Source organism: Bubalus bubalis, chromosome 4 (genome assembly GCF_019923935.1).
Source record: "Bubalus bubalis isolate 160015118507 breed Murrah chromosome 4, NDDB_SH_1, whole genome shotgun sequence".
Lineage (NCBI taxonomy): Eukaryota > Metazoa > Chordata > Mammalia > Artiodactyla > Bovidae > Bubalus > Bubalus bubalis.
The window spans coordinates 120,865,890-120,879,027 of NC_059160.1; the positions used below are offsets into that span (position 1 = coordinate 120,865,890).

The following is a 13,138-nucleotide window of genomic DNA, read 5'->3' on the forward strand; positions in this document are numbered from 1 at the left end:
GCCAGGCCTGGGTCCAAGGAGAACTAAACCTTGGGGGACGGATCAGGGGACATGCAATCACTGTAATTTAATCCAAAGAGAAAACAGGAGTCTAGATAGATGTGGAGAACCACAGATGTGATCTGATAGACAGATAGCAACAAAGGGGCTGAGGCGTAAGATGCCAGTTATCAAGTCCAACAGAGCAGGAGCCTCTCAGGAGGCCAGAGGCAAATCTAGACCGGCAGCTGCTAGCCCTGGCTGTGCCCCTCGGCTCTACCTCCTGGGCCCCAGGAACTTGAGAGCCCCGCGTCCTGCCTCTTCTCCACCTGGCTCGGTGTCAGTAAAACCTTCCAGCTACCAGTTCAGTTCAGTTCAGTCACTCAGTCGTGTCTGACTCTTTGCGACCCCATGAATCGCAGCACGTCAGGCCTCCCTATCCATCACCAACTCCCGGAGTTCACCCAAACTCATCTCCATCGAGTCAGTGATGCCATCCAGCCATTTCATCCTCTGTCGTCCCCTTCTCCTCCTGCCCTCAATCTTTCCCAGCATCGGGGTCTTTTCCAATGAGTCAGCTCTTTGCATCAGGTGGCCAAAGTATTGGAGTTTCAGCTTCAGCATCAGTCCTTCCAATGAACACCCAGGACTGGCCTCCTTTAGGATGGACTGGTTGGATCTCCTTGCAGTCCAAGGGACTTGCAAGAATCTTCTCCAGCACCACAGTTCAAAAGCATCAATTCTTCGGCGCTCAGCTTTCTTCACAGTCAACTCTCACATCCATACATGACCACTGGAAAAACCATAGCCTTGACTAGACCACAGTCCAACTCTCACATCCATACATGACCACTGGGAAAACCATAGCCTTGACTAGATGGACCTTTGTTGGCAAAGTAATATCTCTGCTTTTCAATATGCTATCTAGGTTGGTCATAACTTTCCTTCCAAGGAGTAAGCGTCTTTTAATTTCATGGCTGCAGTCACCATCTGCAGTGATTTTGGAGCCCAGAAAAATAAAGTCAGCCACTGTTTCCCCATCTATTTCCCATGAAGTGATGGGACCAGATGCCATGATCTTAGTTTTCTGCATGTTGAGCTTTAAGCTAACCTTTTCACTCTCCTCTTTCACTTTCATCAAGAGGCTTTTAAGTTCCTCTTCACTTTCTGCCATAAGAGTGGAGTCATCTGCATACCTGGCTCGGTGTCAGCAAAAACTCCCAGCAAAACCCCAATCTCTAGGCAGCTAACATCCTGCATCCTGTTTGCAATCAGATGCCAAGTCCTGGGCTTTCCTTGGCCCATCTGAGACCTACCATGTCCCAAAACATCACAGCAACCACAGGTATGATAGCCAGTGGCAGCCAGGCCAACCCCACCCTCCAGGGGAAAGCAGAGAAGCCCGTTCACTGGCACCTACCTCACGCATGGGTGCAGAAGCACAGACATTGTGAGTTTTCTGGCTTCCTGTATCCGTCTGTTTCTCTCCCCACCCATAGAGGGCAAACGGGTGCCTGTGTTCTTTTATTCTAGTGGATGACCTCTGAGGACTCTTGGTTTTCCTGCTTCCTCGGGCAGCTAAGGCACTTGGTGGTTGCTGAGGGTCAGTACTGCTGGCTGATTTTTCAGGGTCTCTCATCCTGATCTGTCGTTCAGGTTTCTCTTTTACATCTTTCACTGGCAGTGCTTTTTGAAAAAGGAGATAAAACAGGATGAATGCTTTAAATTCAGGTTTACATACAATTACACATAATTAAATATTTGAGATGAAAAATTCATAATGCCTAATTAAGTAACTTTTACTTACAGCTTGATTCTACAAGTTTCACTTAAAATGGACAGACAGAAACAAGTTAGTCTATCTCATTTTAAAATCAACAATAAATACCAAGACTGAACCAAGCCTATTCAAAAGTAACAACCATCATTTGCATTCTGAGATTACGAGCCTCAATTGAATACTAAAAGCTAAAAGGCTAGAAAACACCAGAGCCTAATGGCTTTCCCCATGATAAATCCAGTCATTTACCATCTTGCTTCAGGGACAGATCTGGACTTGTGACAATCATTCATCAGCTGCAAAGGGTTAGTTTTTAAGTTACTCAACTGGAGTTTCAGGATTGTACTGCTTTGTCATGCTCCAAGACTATGGAAAATGCTCCTTTCAGCTCTCCCGAGCTCCTTATAAGAGCTGGCTGGTGACCTTAACATGAAAAGCCCTCCATCACAATAAGGAGCGTTTTCCTTAGCTCCTCACCTCCATGTACAGCTGCATGCACCCAGGGGGAGGAGCTGGGAAGAGGGCTCTTATTCATGACAACATGAACCAGGGCCCCTAGCCTACACAGTCCTAAATCTGGCATCAAGGCTGGTAAAACTCTGGTGGGGAATGGACTGCACACCTGAGGTGTACTCAGACATTCAGGATACACTCCAGAACATAGCTGTTTCCCCTGATTACCCTTTATGACTGTCCAATCATTATTTTTATAACCATTTGTATAATCCTATATGATCTTATAATCTTATGTGATCTTATACAGGTTGTATTCCTTGTGTAAAGCCCCAGTGAGCCTATGTTTTAATCTCTGAGTAAGAGCTCCTGCGCATCCAGGGCACCACTTTACAGACCCCCTTGCTCACATCTGTAGAAAACCCCTTGCTCCTGAGGCTCCAGAATTTGGCTCTAGGTGGTGATTTTACAGGTTCCTATTCCTAAACCCCATCATTTTTAGGACGCACTCATGTCCCTCACTCATAGTGGACCCGTCCCTGATGACATCCATGTAATCCAGACACAGCACACATGTGTGAACCCTGACACATCACCTGCATTTCTGTCTTCAGCAATGACCTTTATCTACCAAATCATTTCTATTATTACTAAGCATTTTAAGGAGTAGACAGCACGCATCCAGCCCTGGGGTTCAGTGCTTTGCATGGCTGTGCACCGTATCTATAAACCCAGCACTCAGGCTCTCTGGGGACACATGAGATGCCAGTCTTATACTGAATCCTGAGAACCCAAATCCCCACATCACTCAGTCTTCTGAGTGATGTGTCCTCACCTCATCCTCTTCCCTCCCCTGGCTCTAGGTAGAAGGGAAAGAGCCCATCAGGACCAAGACAACGGGAAGTAGAAGGGGGTCCATGCCTGGGGCAGTTACGACACTGAGAGAGGGGGAAACAACTCAACTCATCTTCAGGGATTCATTTCCTTCTCTTCCTCTCCAGCCCCCATATGTCTAACTCAGACCTTCCAGGGAGCATGTCCCAGAAGATGATAATGATTTGGCTCACAGGACAAGCTAAAGCCAACCAAGGAGAGATTAGGAAAGAGAATTCCAGCAAGCGGGGAACTGGCTTCTACAAAGACATGAAGAGAAGAAAGAATAATTAAAAATGACAGGTACATAGAGAGTCTAAGGGTGAAGGCGTGAGTGGGTAGCAGTGGGGAAATAAAGACCTTCTATGCCAAACAGTTTTATCTTTTCCTAAAAGTGAAGAAGAATCACTGAAGGATTTTAGGCTGAAAAATGCTATGGTCCTATCTGAATTTCAGAAAGGTGGCATCTAGCAACAAACGTGCCCCACAGAGGTGGGGGCAGAAAGGATGGAGAGTCCAGGGTAGGGGGCAATGCCGGCAGGGGCCAAACAGGGAGAAAAGGACCAGATAGTGCCCGCCACACCTGGCTGGTGCTCAGACTCACCTGGGCACCTGTGAACTGGGAGGTGGTACCCCGGCCTCTCCAGAGAGCCACAGAGGGCTAGACGGGCAGCTGAGTGGGTGACAGACACAAAGCAAATGCTGGGAGGCAAAGAGGAATCTTGGGCCCCCTACAGGGGTTGGGAGTGGATGGTCACACTATCCTCCAGCAGAAAGCTATCAAAGATGGGAAAAGGGTACTTGATGACTCAGGTATGAGACACCCCTGGGACCACTACGCAGGCCACAGCAGAACCCTTAATCAGGGGCCCAAAAGAGAATGTGGAATTGGAGAAAGTCATAAGCAGGTAAGTGGGGGCTGAGGCTCAGACACAGAGCAGATCCCCCAGAATGAACACAGAGTCAGCGGAAGGGGAGCAGAGGTTGGCCCCCTGGACACCAGCACCTACTGAGCCGGTAGAAGGGATGAGGAGAGCCAGAGAGGGAGCCAGGGAAAAGAACAGCCAGCAAAGTCTAGAAGCTTCCAGGAGAGAAGCTGGAAAAGGATGTTCAGAAAAGGACAGAACAATTAACAGAGCCAAATTTTACAGAGAGGGCAGGAGAATGAAGACAAAACAAGACTGGGCATTCTAGGGTTTAAGAGACACAAACTACTATGTAAACACGAATAGCTACAAGGGCACATTGCACAGCACAGGGAATACAGCCAACACTTTGTCTAGCTCTAGATGGAAATCGTCAATCACTATGTTGTACACCAGGGCTTCCCTGATAGCTCAGTTGGTAAAGAATCTGCCTGCAATGCAAGAGACCCAGGTTCAATACCTGGGTTGGGAATATCCACTGGAAAAGGGATAAGCTATCCACTCCAGTATACCTGGGCTTCCCTGGTGGCTCAGCTGGTAAAGAATCCACCTGCAATGCAGGAGATCTGGGTTTGATCCCTGGGTTGGGAAGATCCCCTGAAGAAGGGAAGGCTACCCACTCGAGTATTCTGGCCGGGAAAATTCCATGCATAGTCTATGGAGTTGCAAAGAGTTGGACATGCCTGAGCGACTTTGACTTTCATGCTGTACACCTGAAACATATAAATCAAATATACCTCAATAAAGAAACTGGATGGTTAAGTGTTATGTTAGGTGTGCTGCACCACAATTAAATACAATAAACGAACATAAGATAAAATATTTACACAAGTTTTGTTAAAGACAGACTTGGGTCTGGGCAGTCAGGCTGTCTCACATGACCGAGAGGAGCACAGGCGATAGGGAGAGCCAGGTCACAGCAGGTTGCAGATCAGGGGGGCCCCAGTGTTCTCCTCACCATGGATCACTGAAAGGTCTGACATTAAAAACAGCAGTATCCACCGGTATCCAACACAAGAAACTAAAATCCTCTCTAGGGAGCCTGGGTCTCAGATTATTCCTACAGATAATTTTCTGAACACAACAGTGAGTGTCCTGGGGATGATGACCAGTCACACAGGAGACAAGACAGTAAGGAAGTCCAGCAAGAGCAAGAGACTTGGGGAAATGGGGTTATCACTAATAGACCATAAAAATAACATGTATTTAAAGAAGAAACACAAGCTCAAAAATATCTGTAGCCGAGAAAAAAAATGGAAAACACAGAAGAGATAGAACTTATCACTATAAAATTAATACTTATAAAACTCTTGAAACAGTGCCTGGTACAAGATAAGTGTATATATGTTTCAAGATCCTTTTCAGAGTTTTAAATAAAGCCATTTCCAGGCAGATAAAAAGTGTCATCACCAGTTATTGTGGAAGATTCTAATAGCACCTTTCTCAGTAACTGACAAAAATCAACTCAGCCTTGATTTAGGACTACACTGTTCATTACAAAAGCCATGAAGCAGAGGTGACTTAAATATAAGTTTATATTAATTAAAATTAGCTAGAAACAAATTTTCACTTCCTCAGTTATACCAGAGTTCAAGTGCTCAAACATGTGGCTCATGGTTAGCATGTTTCATGGTCCAGACAGAGACACTGCCCGTCATTACAGAAAGTTTGACTTGAACAGAATGATTTTTAAAACTATTTGAACAAAATTAACACATTTGACCCAATGGGTACATACAGAATACTGCACTCAAAACCACAGAATACACAATCTTATCAAGCACATGCGGAACATTTACAAGAATTTACCCAGCCAAAGCTATAAAGAAAATCTTAATATAGTCACAAAACTGCAATCTACAGTATGCATTCTCTGACTCTTGTGCAATTAAGCTAGACCGTGCTCATGCTCAGTCACTTGAGTCATGTTCAACTCTTTGTAACCCTATGGACTATGTAGTCTGCCAGGCTCCTCTGTCCACAGGATTCTCCAGGCAAGAATACTGGAGTGGGATCTTCCCAACCTAGGAATCAAACTCCCATCTCCTGCTTACAGATGGATTCTTTACTGCTGAGCCACCAGGGAAGCCCTAATTAAGCTAGATACAACAGCAAAAATATCTTTCACAAGCTCCAGCTATAGGAGAATCCCCTGGTGGTCCAGTAGTTAGAACTCCACGCTTTCACCACTGAGGGTCAGAGTTCAATCCCTGGTTAGAGAACTAAGATCCTGTGAGTCTCGTGGCATGGCCAGTAGATAAATAAAATCTCCAGTTATAAAATTAACATTTCTCTTTTTTTCTTAAATTGAACTACAATATGGTATTAGTTTTAGGTTACAGCAAAGTGATTCAGTTATATAGATACATTCTTTCAGGCCACTTTCTACTATAGGTTATTATCAGACATTCTATATAGTTCCTTGTGCTATACAGTAAATCCTTGTTATTTATCTGTTTTATACATGGTAGTTTTTATCTGTTAATCTCATACTCCTAATATATCCCTTTCCTTAAAAACATTTCTAAATAATGCATGGGTCAAAAATAAATCATATTATTTCACAAAAATGTAAATGTTCTCCATGTCATTGAGCTATGCACTTAAAAATTGTTAAAATGATAATTTGTGTTGTGTGTTTACTACAATTTTTAAAAAGAAAAAAGTAATAGCGATAGAGAACATAATCCCATTCTTATTAGAAATATTTCTAAATTTCTTCATTAAGTATGATGCAGCTAAAGAAGTAATCAGAAGTAAATCTAGAGCCTTAAATCAATATATCAAAAGAAAAAAAGGCAAGGGAAGAAAAAAAAATCAATGATAAGCATCCATCTTAAAATGTTATAAAAAGGGCTTCCCTGGTGGCTCAGTGGTAAAGAATCGGCCTGCCAATGCAGGAGACGGATTTAATCCTAGTCCAGGAAGATCCCACATGCGACAGAAGAACTAAGCCTGAGCACCACAACTGCTGAGCCTGTGCTCTAGAGTCTGGGAACCCCAACTGCAGAGCCCACGTGGGACAACTGCTGAAGCCTTTGAGCCTGTGCTCCACAATGAGAGAAGCCTGCACACTGCAGTGAAGAACAGCCCCACCGCCACAACTAGAGAAAAGCACGTGCAGCAAGGACCCAGCACAGCCAAAAATAAAAACAAATTTAAAAAATAAAAAAAGAATATTAAAAAAATTATAAAAATAAGCACTAAAAAATGAAACTAAGGGGAAAAAATCATGAATTAATAAACACATAATAGACAAAACCGACATGGCCAAGGGTTAGCTTGGAACAAAAATTAACAGAATTCACAAACCCCTAGCAAGACTAATAAAGAAAGAGGGTAAAAAATAAAAATAAGTAAAAATAGAGCAAATGAGGCCATCAGGTTAAATGTGCACTGGTGACACAAGATTACAGTCCCTTCCTCTTCAAACCCCACTAAAGTGAGGAACAAAGGCCAAAGAGGGAAAGGACAACGAGCAAGCAGGCAGACACCAGACAAATTTTGGAAGGTGCAAAGTGATGAAGACATAGAAATGACTCACGGGACTCAGCAGGAAGATGCAAACGCCCTGCAGGAGAAGGGCCCACGGGACACCGTGGAGCTGTGCATAACTGGCACTGAGGCACCAGACTTCCCAGAAGGCCAGGCCCAGCATCAGTCAGTGCCCCAGGCCACGTGCTCCAGTGACAGCTTAACAGGGATGTGCCTCGGCTGAGAACCAGGGTCCATGCTGCTTGCCCTGGAACCTGGGCAGATTTTTGTGAGCAGAGAATGGGGTGAAAGAGGTGGCACATGGCTCCTGGAAATAAGTCATGATGGGCAATACAGCAGCTGCCCAGCTCTCTCTCAGGAGTGCTCACTGTTAGAGGCCGGCCTGCAAGTGATGAGAAGGGCCAGGCACATGAAGAAGTCACCTGCAAGTGTCCTAGCAGACAGCTGCAGTCAGCACGCAGCAGAGAGAAGGCACACCCTGTGCCTTGGCCAAATTCTAATTTACAGAAACCATGAGCTCACAGGTGAGACCTGGAACCTGAAGTACTAGTTTCCAGGGTAAGCCTGCTGTGCAGCAATGGATACACCCTCAACAGTCCTTCCTGTGGTCCTCAAGGCCGGTGGCTGCCCCCTCACCTCACCCCATAGCCCAGGTCCCTAAAGGAGGAGGACCAGCGGGCAGCAGGCACAGGAGAAGTGAGGGGGGCAGGATGAAAACAGGATGGCGTGGTAAAGAATGGGGTCCCTCCTCCTTTCCCCCAGCTCTGTTCCCAGGATGCTGACAGCCAGGCTCAGGCCCTCCCAGGCAGGAGGATGGAGGAGCAGTGTCTGGTAAGCTAACACAAGAACAAGCGGATACTGATGTGGGCAGCCCCCAGAAAAGCAGCAGAGTCCCCCTACAATTTACAGTCACAAGCTCCTTCATGCACACAGCTCCCAAAAAGCCCTTCAAGCTTCCCTCTTAAATAAGCAGACAGGCTAAAAGCAAGCATTAGAGTACATCCTTTAATAAGAAAGAGACCAAAATATAGAGGAAAAAACTAGGCTTGGAATATAAGAGAGCTCTCAAAGGATATTTATGGCTTGGGGAGGGTGGGTGGGGGAGGGGAGTGGAGGGGGAGTTAGAGGAAAGGATGCTATTTTTTGTTAATTTTTAAAAGAACACTTGGGACAAAAAAAGCAATCTCTTTGAAATTAAAAACCAGAATGGTAGAATCTAAAATTTCAACAGAAAATTTAGAAGATAAAATTGAAGCATTCTCAAAACAAAACCAAAGTTCCAATTTTTCAAAAATAAATAAATAAAAATATTAGAGGTTTGCTCCAGGAGGTATACAAACCAGCTAAAAATAACTATCAAGAAAAAAATGAATAGAAATTTTTAAAAAGTTTTTAAAATGTTTTTTGGCCTCTCTGAATGGCATGTGAGATCTTAATTCCCTGACCAGGGATCAAACCCATACTCCTTGCAATGGCAGCATTGAGTCATAACCACTGGACCACAAAGGAAGTCCCCAGAACAGAAATTATTTTAAACAGTACCTGAAAATAAATGTTTCTAGATTTAAAAGGCTCACCAAGGGATTCCCCTGGCAGTCCAGTGGTTAACACTGTGCTCCCAATGCAGGGAGTATAGGTTCAATCCCTGGTCAGGAAACTATATCCCACATGCCATGCCATGAGGTGTGGCCTAACATAAGTTTTTTTAAAAAACTAAATAAAAAGTCCCACCAAGTTATCAGCCCAATGAATGAAAAATGACACATAGTATTTTAGAATACCTAGGATAAAGGGACTGTCCTAAAACTTCAAAAAAGAAAAAGGTCACATATACAAAAGAAGTGTCGGAATGACATGGTATTTCTCAACAATAAGACCAAAACCTAGGATTCAATATAATACCTTCAAATACTGAAATATCTAACCTAGGAAGTCTCTGTCTTGCCCAAATGGCAATCCAGCCTTGAATAAAGGCATTTTTAGACTTCAAGGTGACAAAATTTTCACTTCCCTTTAAACAATTCTCAGGACTTAGAGAAGATGTGCTCCACCAAAAGGAAGGGAGATTGGAGGCTTCTAGAACAGGGATCAGATAAAGGAGGAAAGCAAAAGGAATACTCAGCAAACATGAAGAGAAGTCCCAGCCTGACAGCAGTGTCAGACCTGGACAGCACAAAGTCGAAATTAAAACAAGAGAGTCAAGGGTTCCCCAAAATTATTTCCCCAAGGAAAATAATGCAACAAATCAACACCTAATGTGCCTGGGATATAACAAGTTTTACAGTCCCACCAGACTATTTCTGGCTAAATTATAAAAGGAAAAAGAAAAGCAAACATACAAGTAAAGCAACAATCACCTCTAGGAAAAACATAAATAACAAAGAAAATATAATCAAAATGTACTGTATGGATTATCTGCAAATAACACAGAGCCATGATCATCCAAATATAGAATACTACTTCAATGAAATAGTCATATAGTTAGTACTGTGGGACAAAAGAGGTGCTTGTGTATGTCTAGGTGGGAAGAAAGGAGGGTTTGAGGAATGGCCAAGCTAAGATCTTAAACTAAATCATCTCCCATTACGGGAAGTCAATACACAATTTTCAAAATAAAAAAGCCAACATTAGTCTGAATGAGAAAATCATTGGCCACAGAGCTGAAAAGAAAGGCAGAGTTACTCCAGGGAGCAAGGGGCATGGGTGGTGAATGGGCCAGGATTACTTTTTCATTTTAGGCATACTTTTAAAAATTATGCATATGCGTAACTGGTTTAAAACTAAAATTTAATTTAAAAAGAAATGTAAATATGAAGAAAAGAATTGGACACATTCTAGACACTCTTGAAAGCATGATGGCTACAGAGAGAAGGCGTTTCACAGTGAACAAGCATTCCCACACCCACACCCCACACCCAGGCAATTTCCCAACAGCTTTTTAGTACCATCTCTTAAATAAGAACAAGAAGCCAAGAATCATGAGACATTTGAGGAAAGCTGCTAACTTGAAATACAGGATTACAAATTAAATTAAAACAAACACACGCACACACACACACACACACACACACATCCAGAGAAAGGGAGCGGAAACCTGTGCCAAAGAAACATGCAAAAACTAAAAACTCCTAGTCCTCAGCAGGACAAGTGAGGATACTATACGTACAAATCAAGAACAGAATACTATTTTTTAAAGAGGATTAAAGAGAAGGAGAGAAGGAAGGAAAACCCAGAAAACAATTCAACAGTTCTTAAGACAGATGGATTGGAAGCCAAAGTAGAAAATTAGAGGATATATTTGTAAAGTCTAACATCCAACTAAGGAGTTCAGAAAGAAAAGAGAAAAAAATAATAGTAATAAGAAAACAATTCAAGAAAACTTCCCAGGATTACAAGATAGGAGTTTGATTTGCAAGGATTCATGAAGCACATTAGAGGAAAACAGGCCTAGACAGAGGATAATTTTCAGAACACAGAGGACAAAGAGAAGACCCTAGAAGCTTCCAGAGGAGGGAACATGTTATCTATGAGGGATTAAGAGTGAGAACGACACGGGAGTATAACAGCAACTACAGAAGTCCCAGTACCAGACAGCACTGCCTCTAGATTTCTTAGAGACAAAAACTTCCAACCTAGAATTTCATGCCTAATCACAAACTTACTGAATTGTGAGGGCAGAATCTTTTGACATGCAAGATCTCAGAATATTAAGCCTCTCACACACCCTTTCTCAGGAAGGTACTAGAAGATAATCTCTGCCAGGAGAGGATAAACCAGGCAAGAAGATGATGTGAGAGGCACACAACAGAGGGTCCTACCAAGCGGGAAGGCAGGGAGTCCCTGGGGTGGCGTCCAAGAGCCCTCCCAAGATGAAACAAGGCAGCAGGCTGCCAGAGCAGCAAGCAGGCCAGGTGGAAGTAGGTCAGAGGCCCTGGGAGGGATGTCTTAAGATGGGGAGGGTGACAGTGAACCTGATGCGTTGGTGGTATTGCCACAGAAAGAAAAGGGAATCACAGCAAATAGGGTAGCTCTAAGCAACCTCTTCCACAGGCCCTGCTGCTGCTAAGTCGCTTCAGTCTTGTCTGACTCTGTGTGACCCCATAGACGGCAGCCCACCAGGCTCCCCTGTCCCTGGGATTCTCCAGGCAAGAACACTGGAGTGGGTTGCCATTTCCTTCTCCAATGCATGAAAGTGAAAAAGGCCTTCTCCGACAGGCCCTAACTGAATCTAACTAATTCTATGATGACTATACCAGAAGGGTGAGGATGCACCAGGTGTATGGGTTAGGAGATCACTAAAAAGAATTAAGGGCTTCCCAGGTAGCTCAGGGAGAAGGCATTGGCAACCCACTCCAGTACTCTTGCCTGGAAAATCCCATGGATAAAGGAGCCTGGTAGGCTGCAGTCCATAAGATCGTGAAGAGTCGGACACGACTGAGCGACTTCACCTTCACTTTTCACTTTCATGCATTGGAGAAGGAAATGGCAACCCACTCCAGTGTTCTTGCCTGGAGAATCCTAGGGAGGGCAGAGCCTGGTGGGCTGCCATCTGTGGGATCGCACAGAGTCGGACACGGCGACGCAGCAGCAGCAGCAGCAGCAGCAGCAGGTAGCTCAGTGGTAAAGAATTCACCTGCCAAAGCAGGAGACATGGGTTTGATCCCTGGGTCAGGAAGATCCCTTGGAGGAGGAAATGGCAACCCACTCCAGTATTCCTGCCTGGGAAATCCCATGGACTGAGAAGCTTGACAGGTTGCGGTCCATGGGATTGCAAACAGTCGGACATGACTGAGCAACTGAGCACAATACACAAAAAGAATTAAAGCCAATAATAGATGGTACTAAAAACTCAACAACAACAACAACAAAATCAACAAATCTTAATAAAAGCCATGTTACTTGGAAAAACAGAATTACACACCAAGGAAAAACCAGAGGACTGGGAAGTGGTCACCTAGGGAATAGGTTAATTGGTGTGGGGGAGGAGGAGGGTTGCTGTATCTCCGTACTAAGCCATATATAACCCTATGATTCTATGTGTACATATGGTTTCAGTAAAGACAAGAACTAAATGTTTGTGTTTCATAGAAACTCAAAAGAGTGCTCATCATTCTGTCCACTTAAAAACAAGGACTTTCAATCCTGCCAGACATAGGGATGAACAGAGGCTTGATAGGCATGAGCAAAGCAAAAGATCCTGGGATGGGGAGTCCAGAAACATTTCTTCTTCCCAGATTCCTAAACCAGAAATATTAACAAAGAAGAAATAACTACCTCAGCCAGCCCCTGGGAGGATTCAGTGTCTCTAAGGGAACAAAAATAATCATGAACTCTTATAAACACAAGCCCCATACTCCATACTACAATGCTGTCTAAAAACTGCATTTATATACACCTGGAAATAACTGACATCTCTTTCATAAGCAATGAAGGGGAAGAACCAAGGAGAGAGAAAAGCTCATTCTGTCTGATAAAATGCATCTCATAATTGAGCTAGTAGCTCAGTGCCCCATACTCTCCCCATCTTCTGTTATTCAAACTTCTAGCAAAGGTCAGGAATCAGTGGGAATTCACAAGTAACATGAGGATGGAGGGGCAGCCCTGCCACATGATGAACCGAGAACAGCTGGGA

General features: G+C 43.9%; 1 protein-coding gene across 4 annotated transcripts in view; it reads right to left on the reverse strand.

The window, feature by feature from the left end:
• LOC102407782 (centriole, cilia and spindle associated protein) overlaps nt 1-13,138 on the reverse strand; it is a 34,526-nt gene that overhangs the window by 19,254 nt on the left and 2,134 nt on the right. For all 4 annotated transcript variants that reach the window (XM_025284475.2, XM_025284474.2, XM_006063050.3 and 1 more), the window contains one exon: nt 1,400-1,665. In XM_025284475.2, coding sequence (XP_025140260.2) covers nt 1,400-1,665 — 266 coding nt within the window. The remainder of the gene's footprint in view (nt 1-1,399; nt 1,666-13,138) is intronic.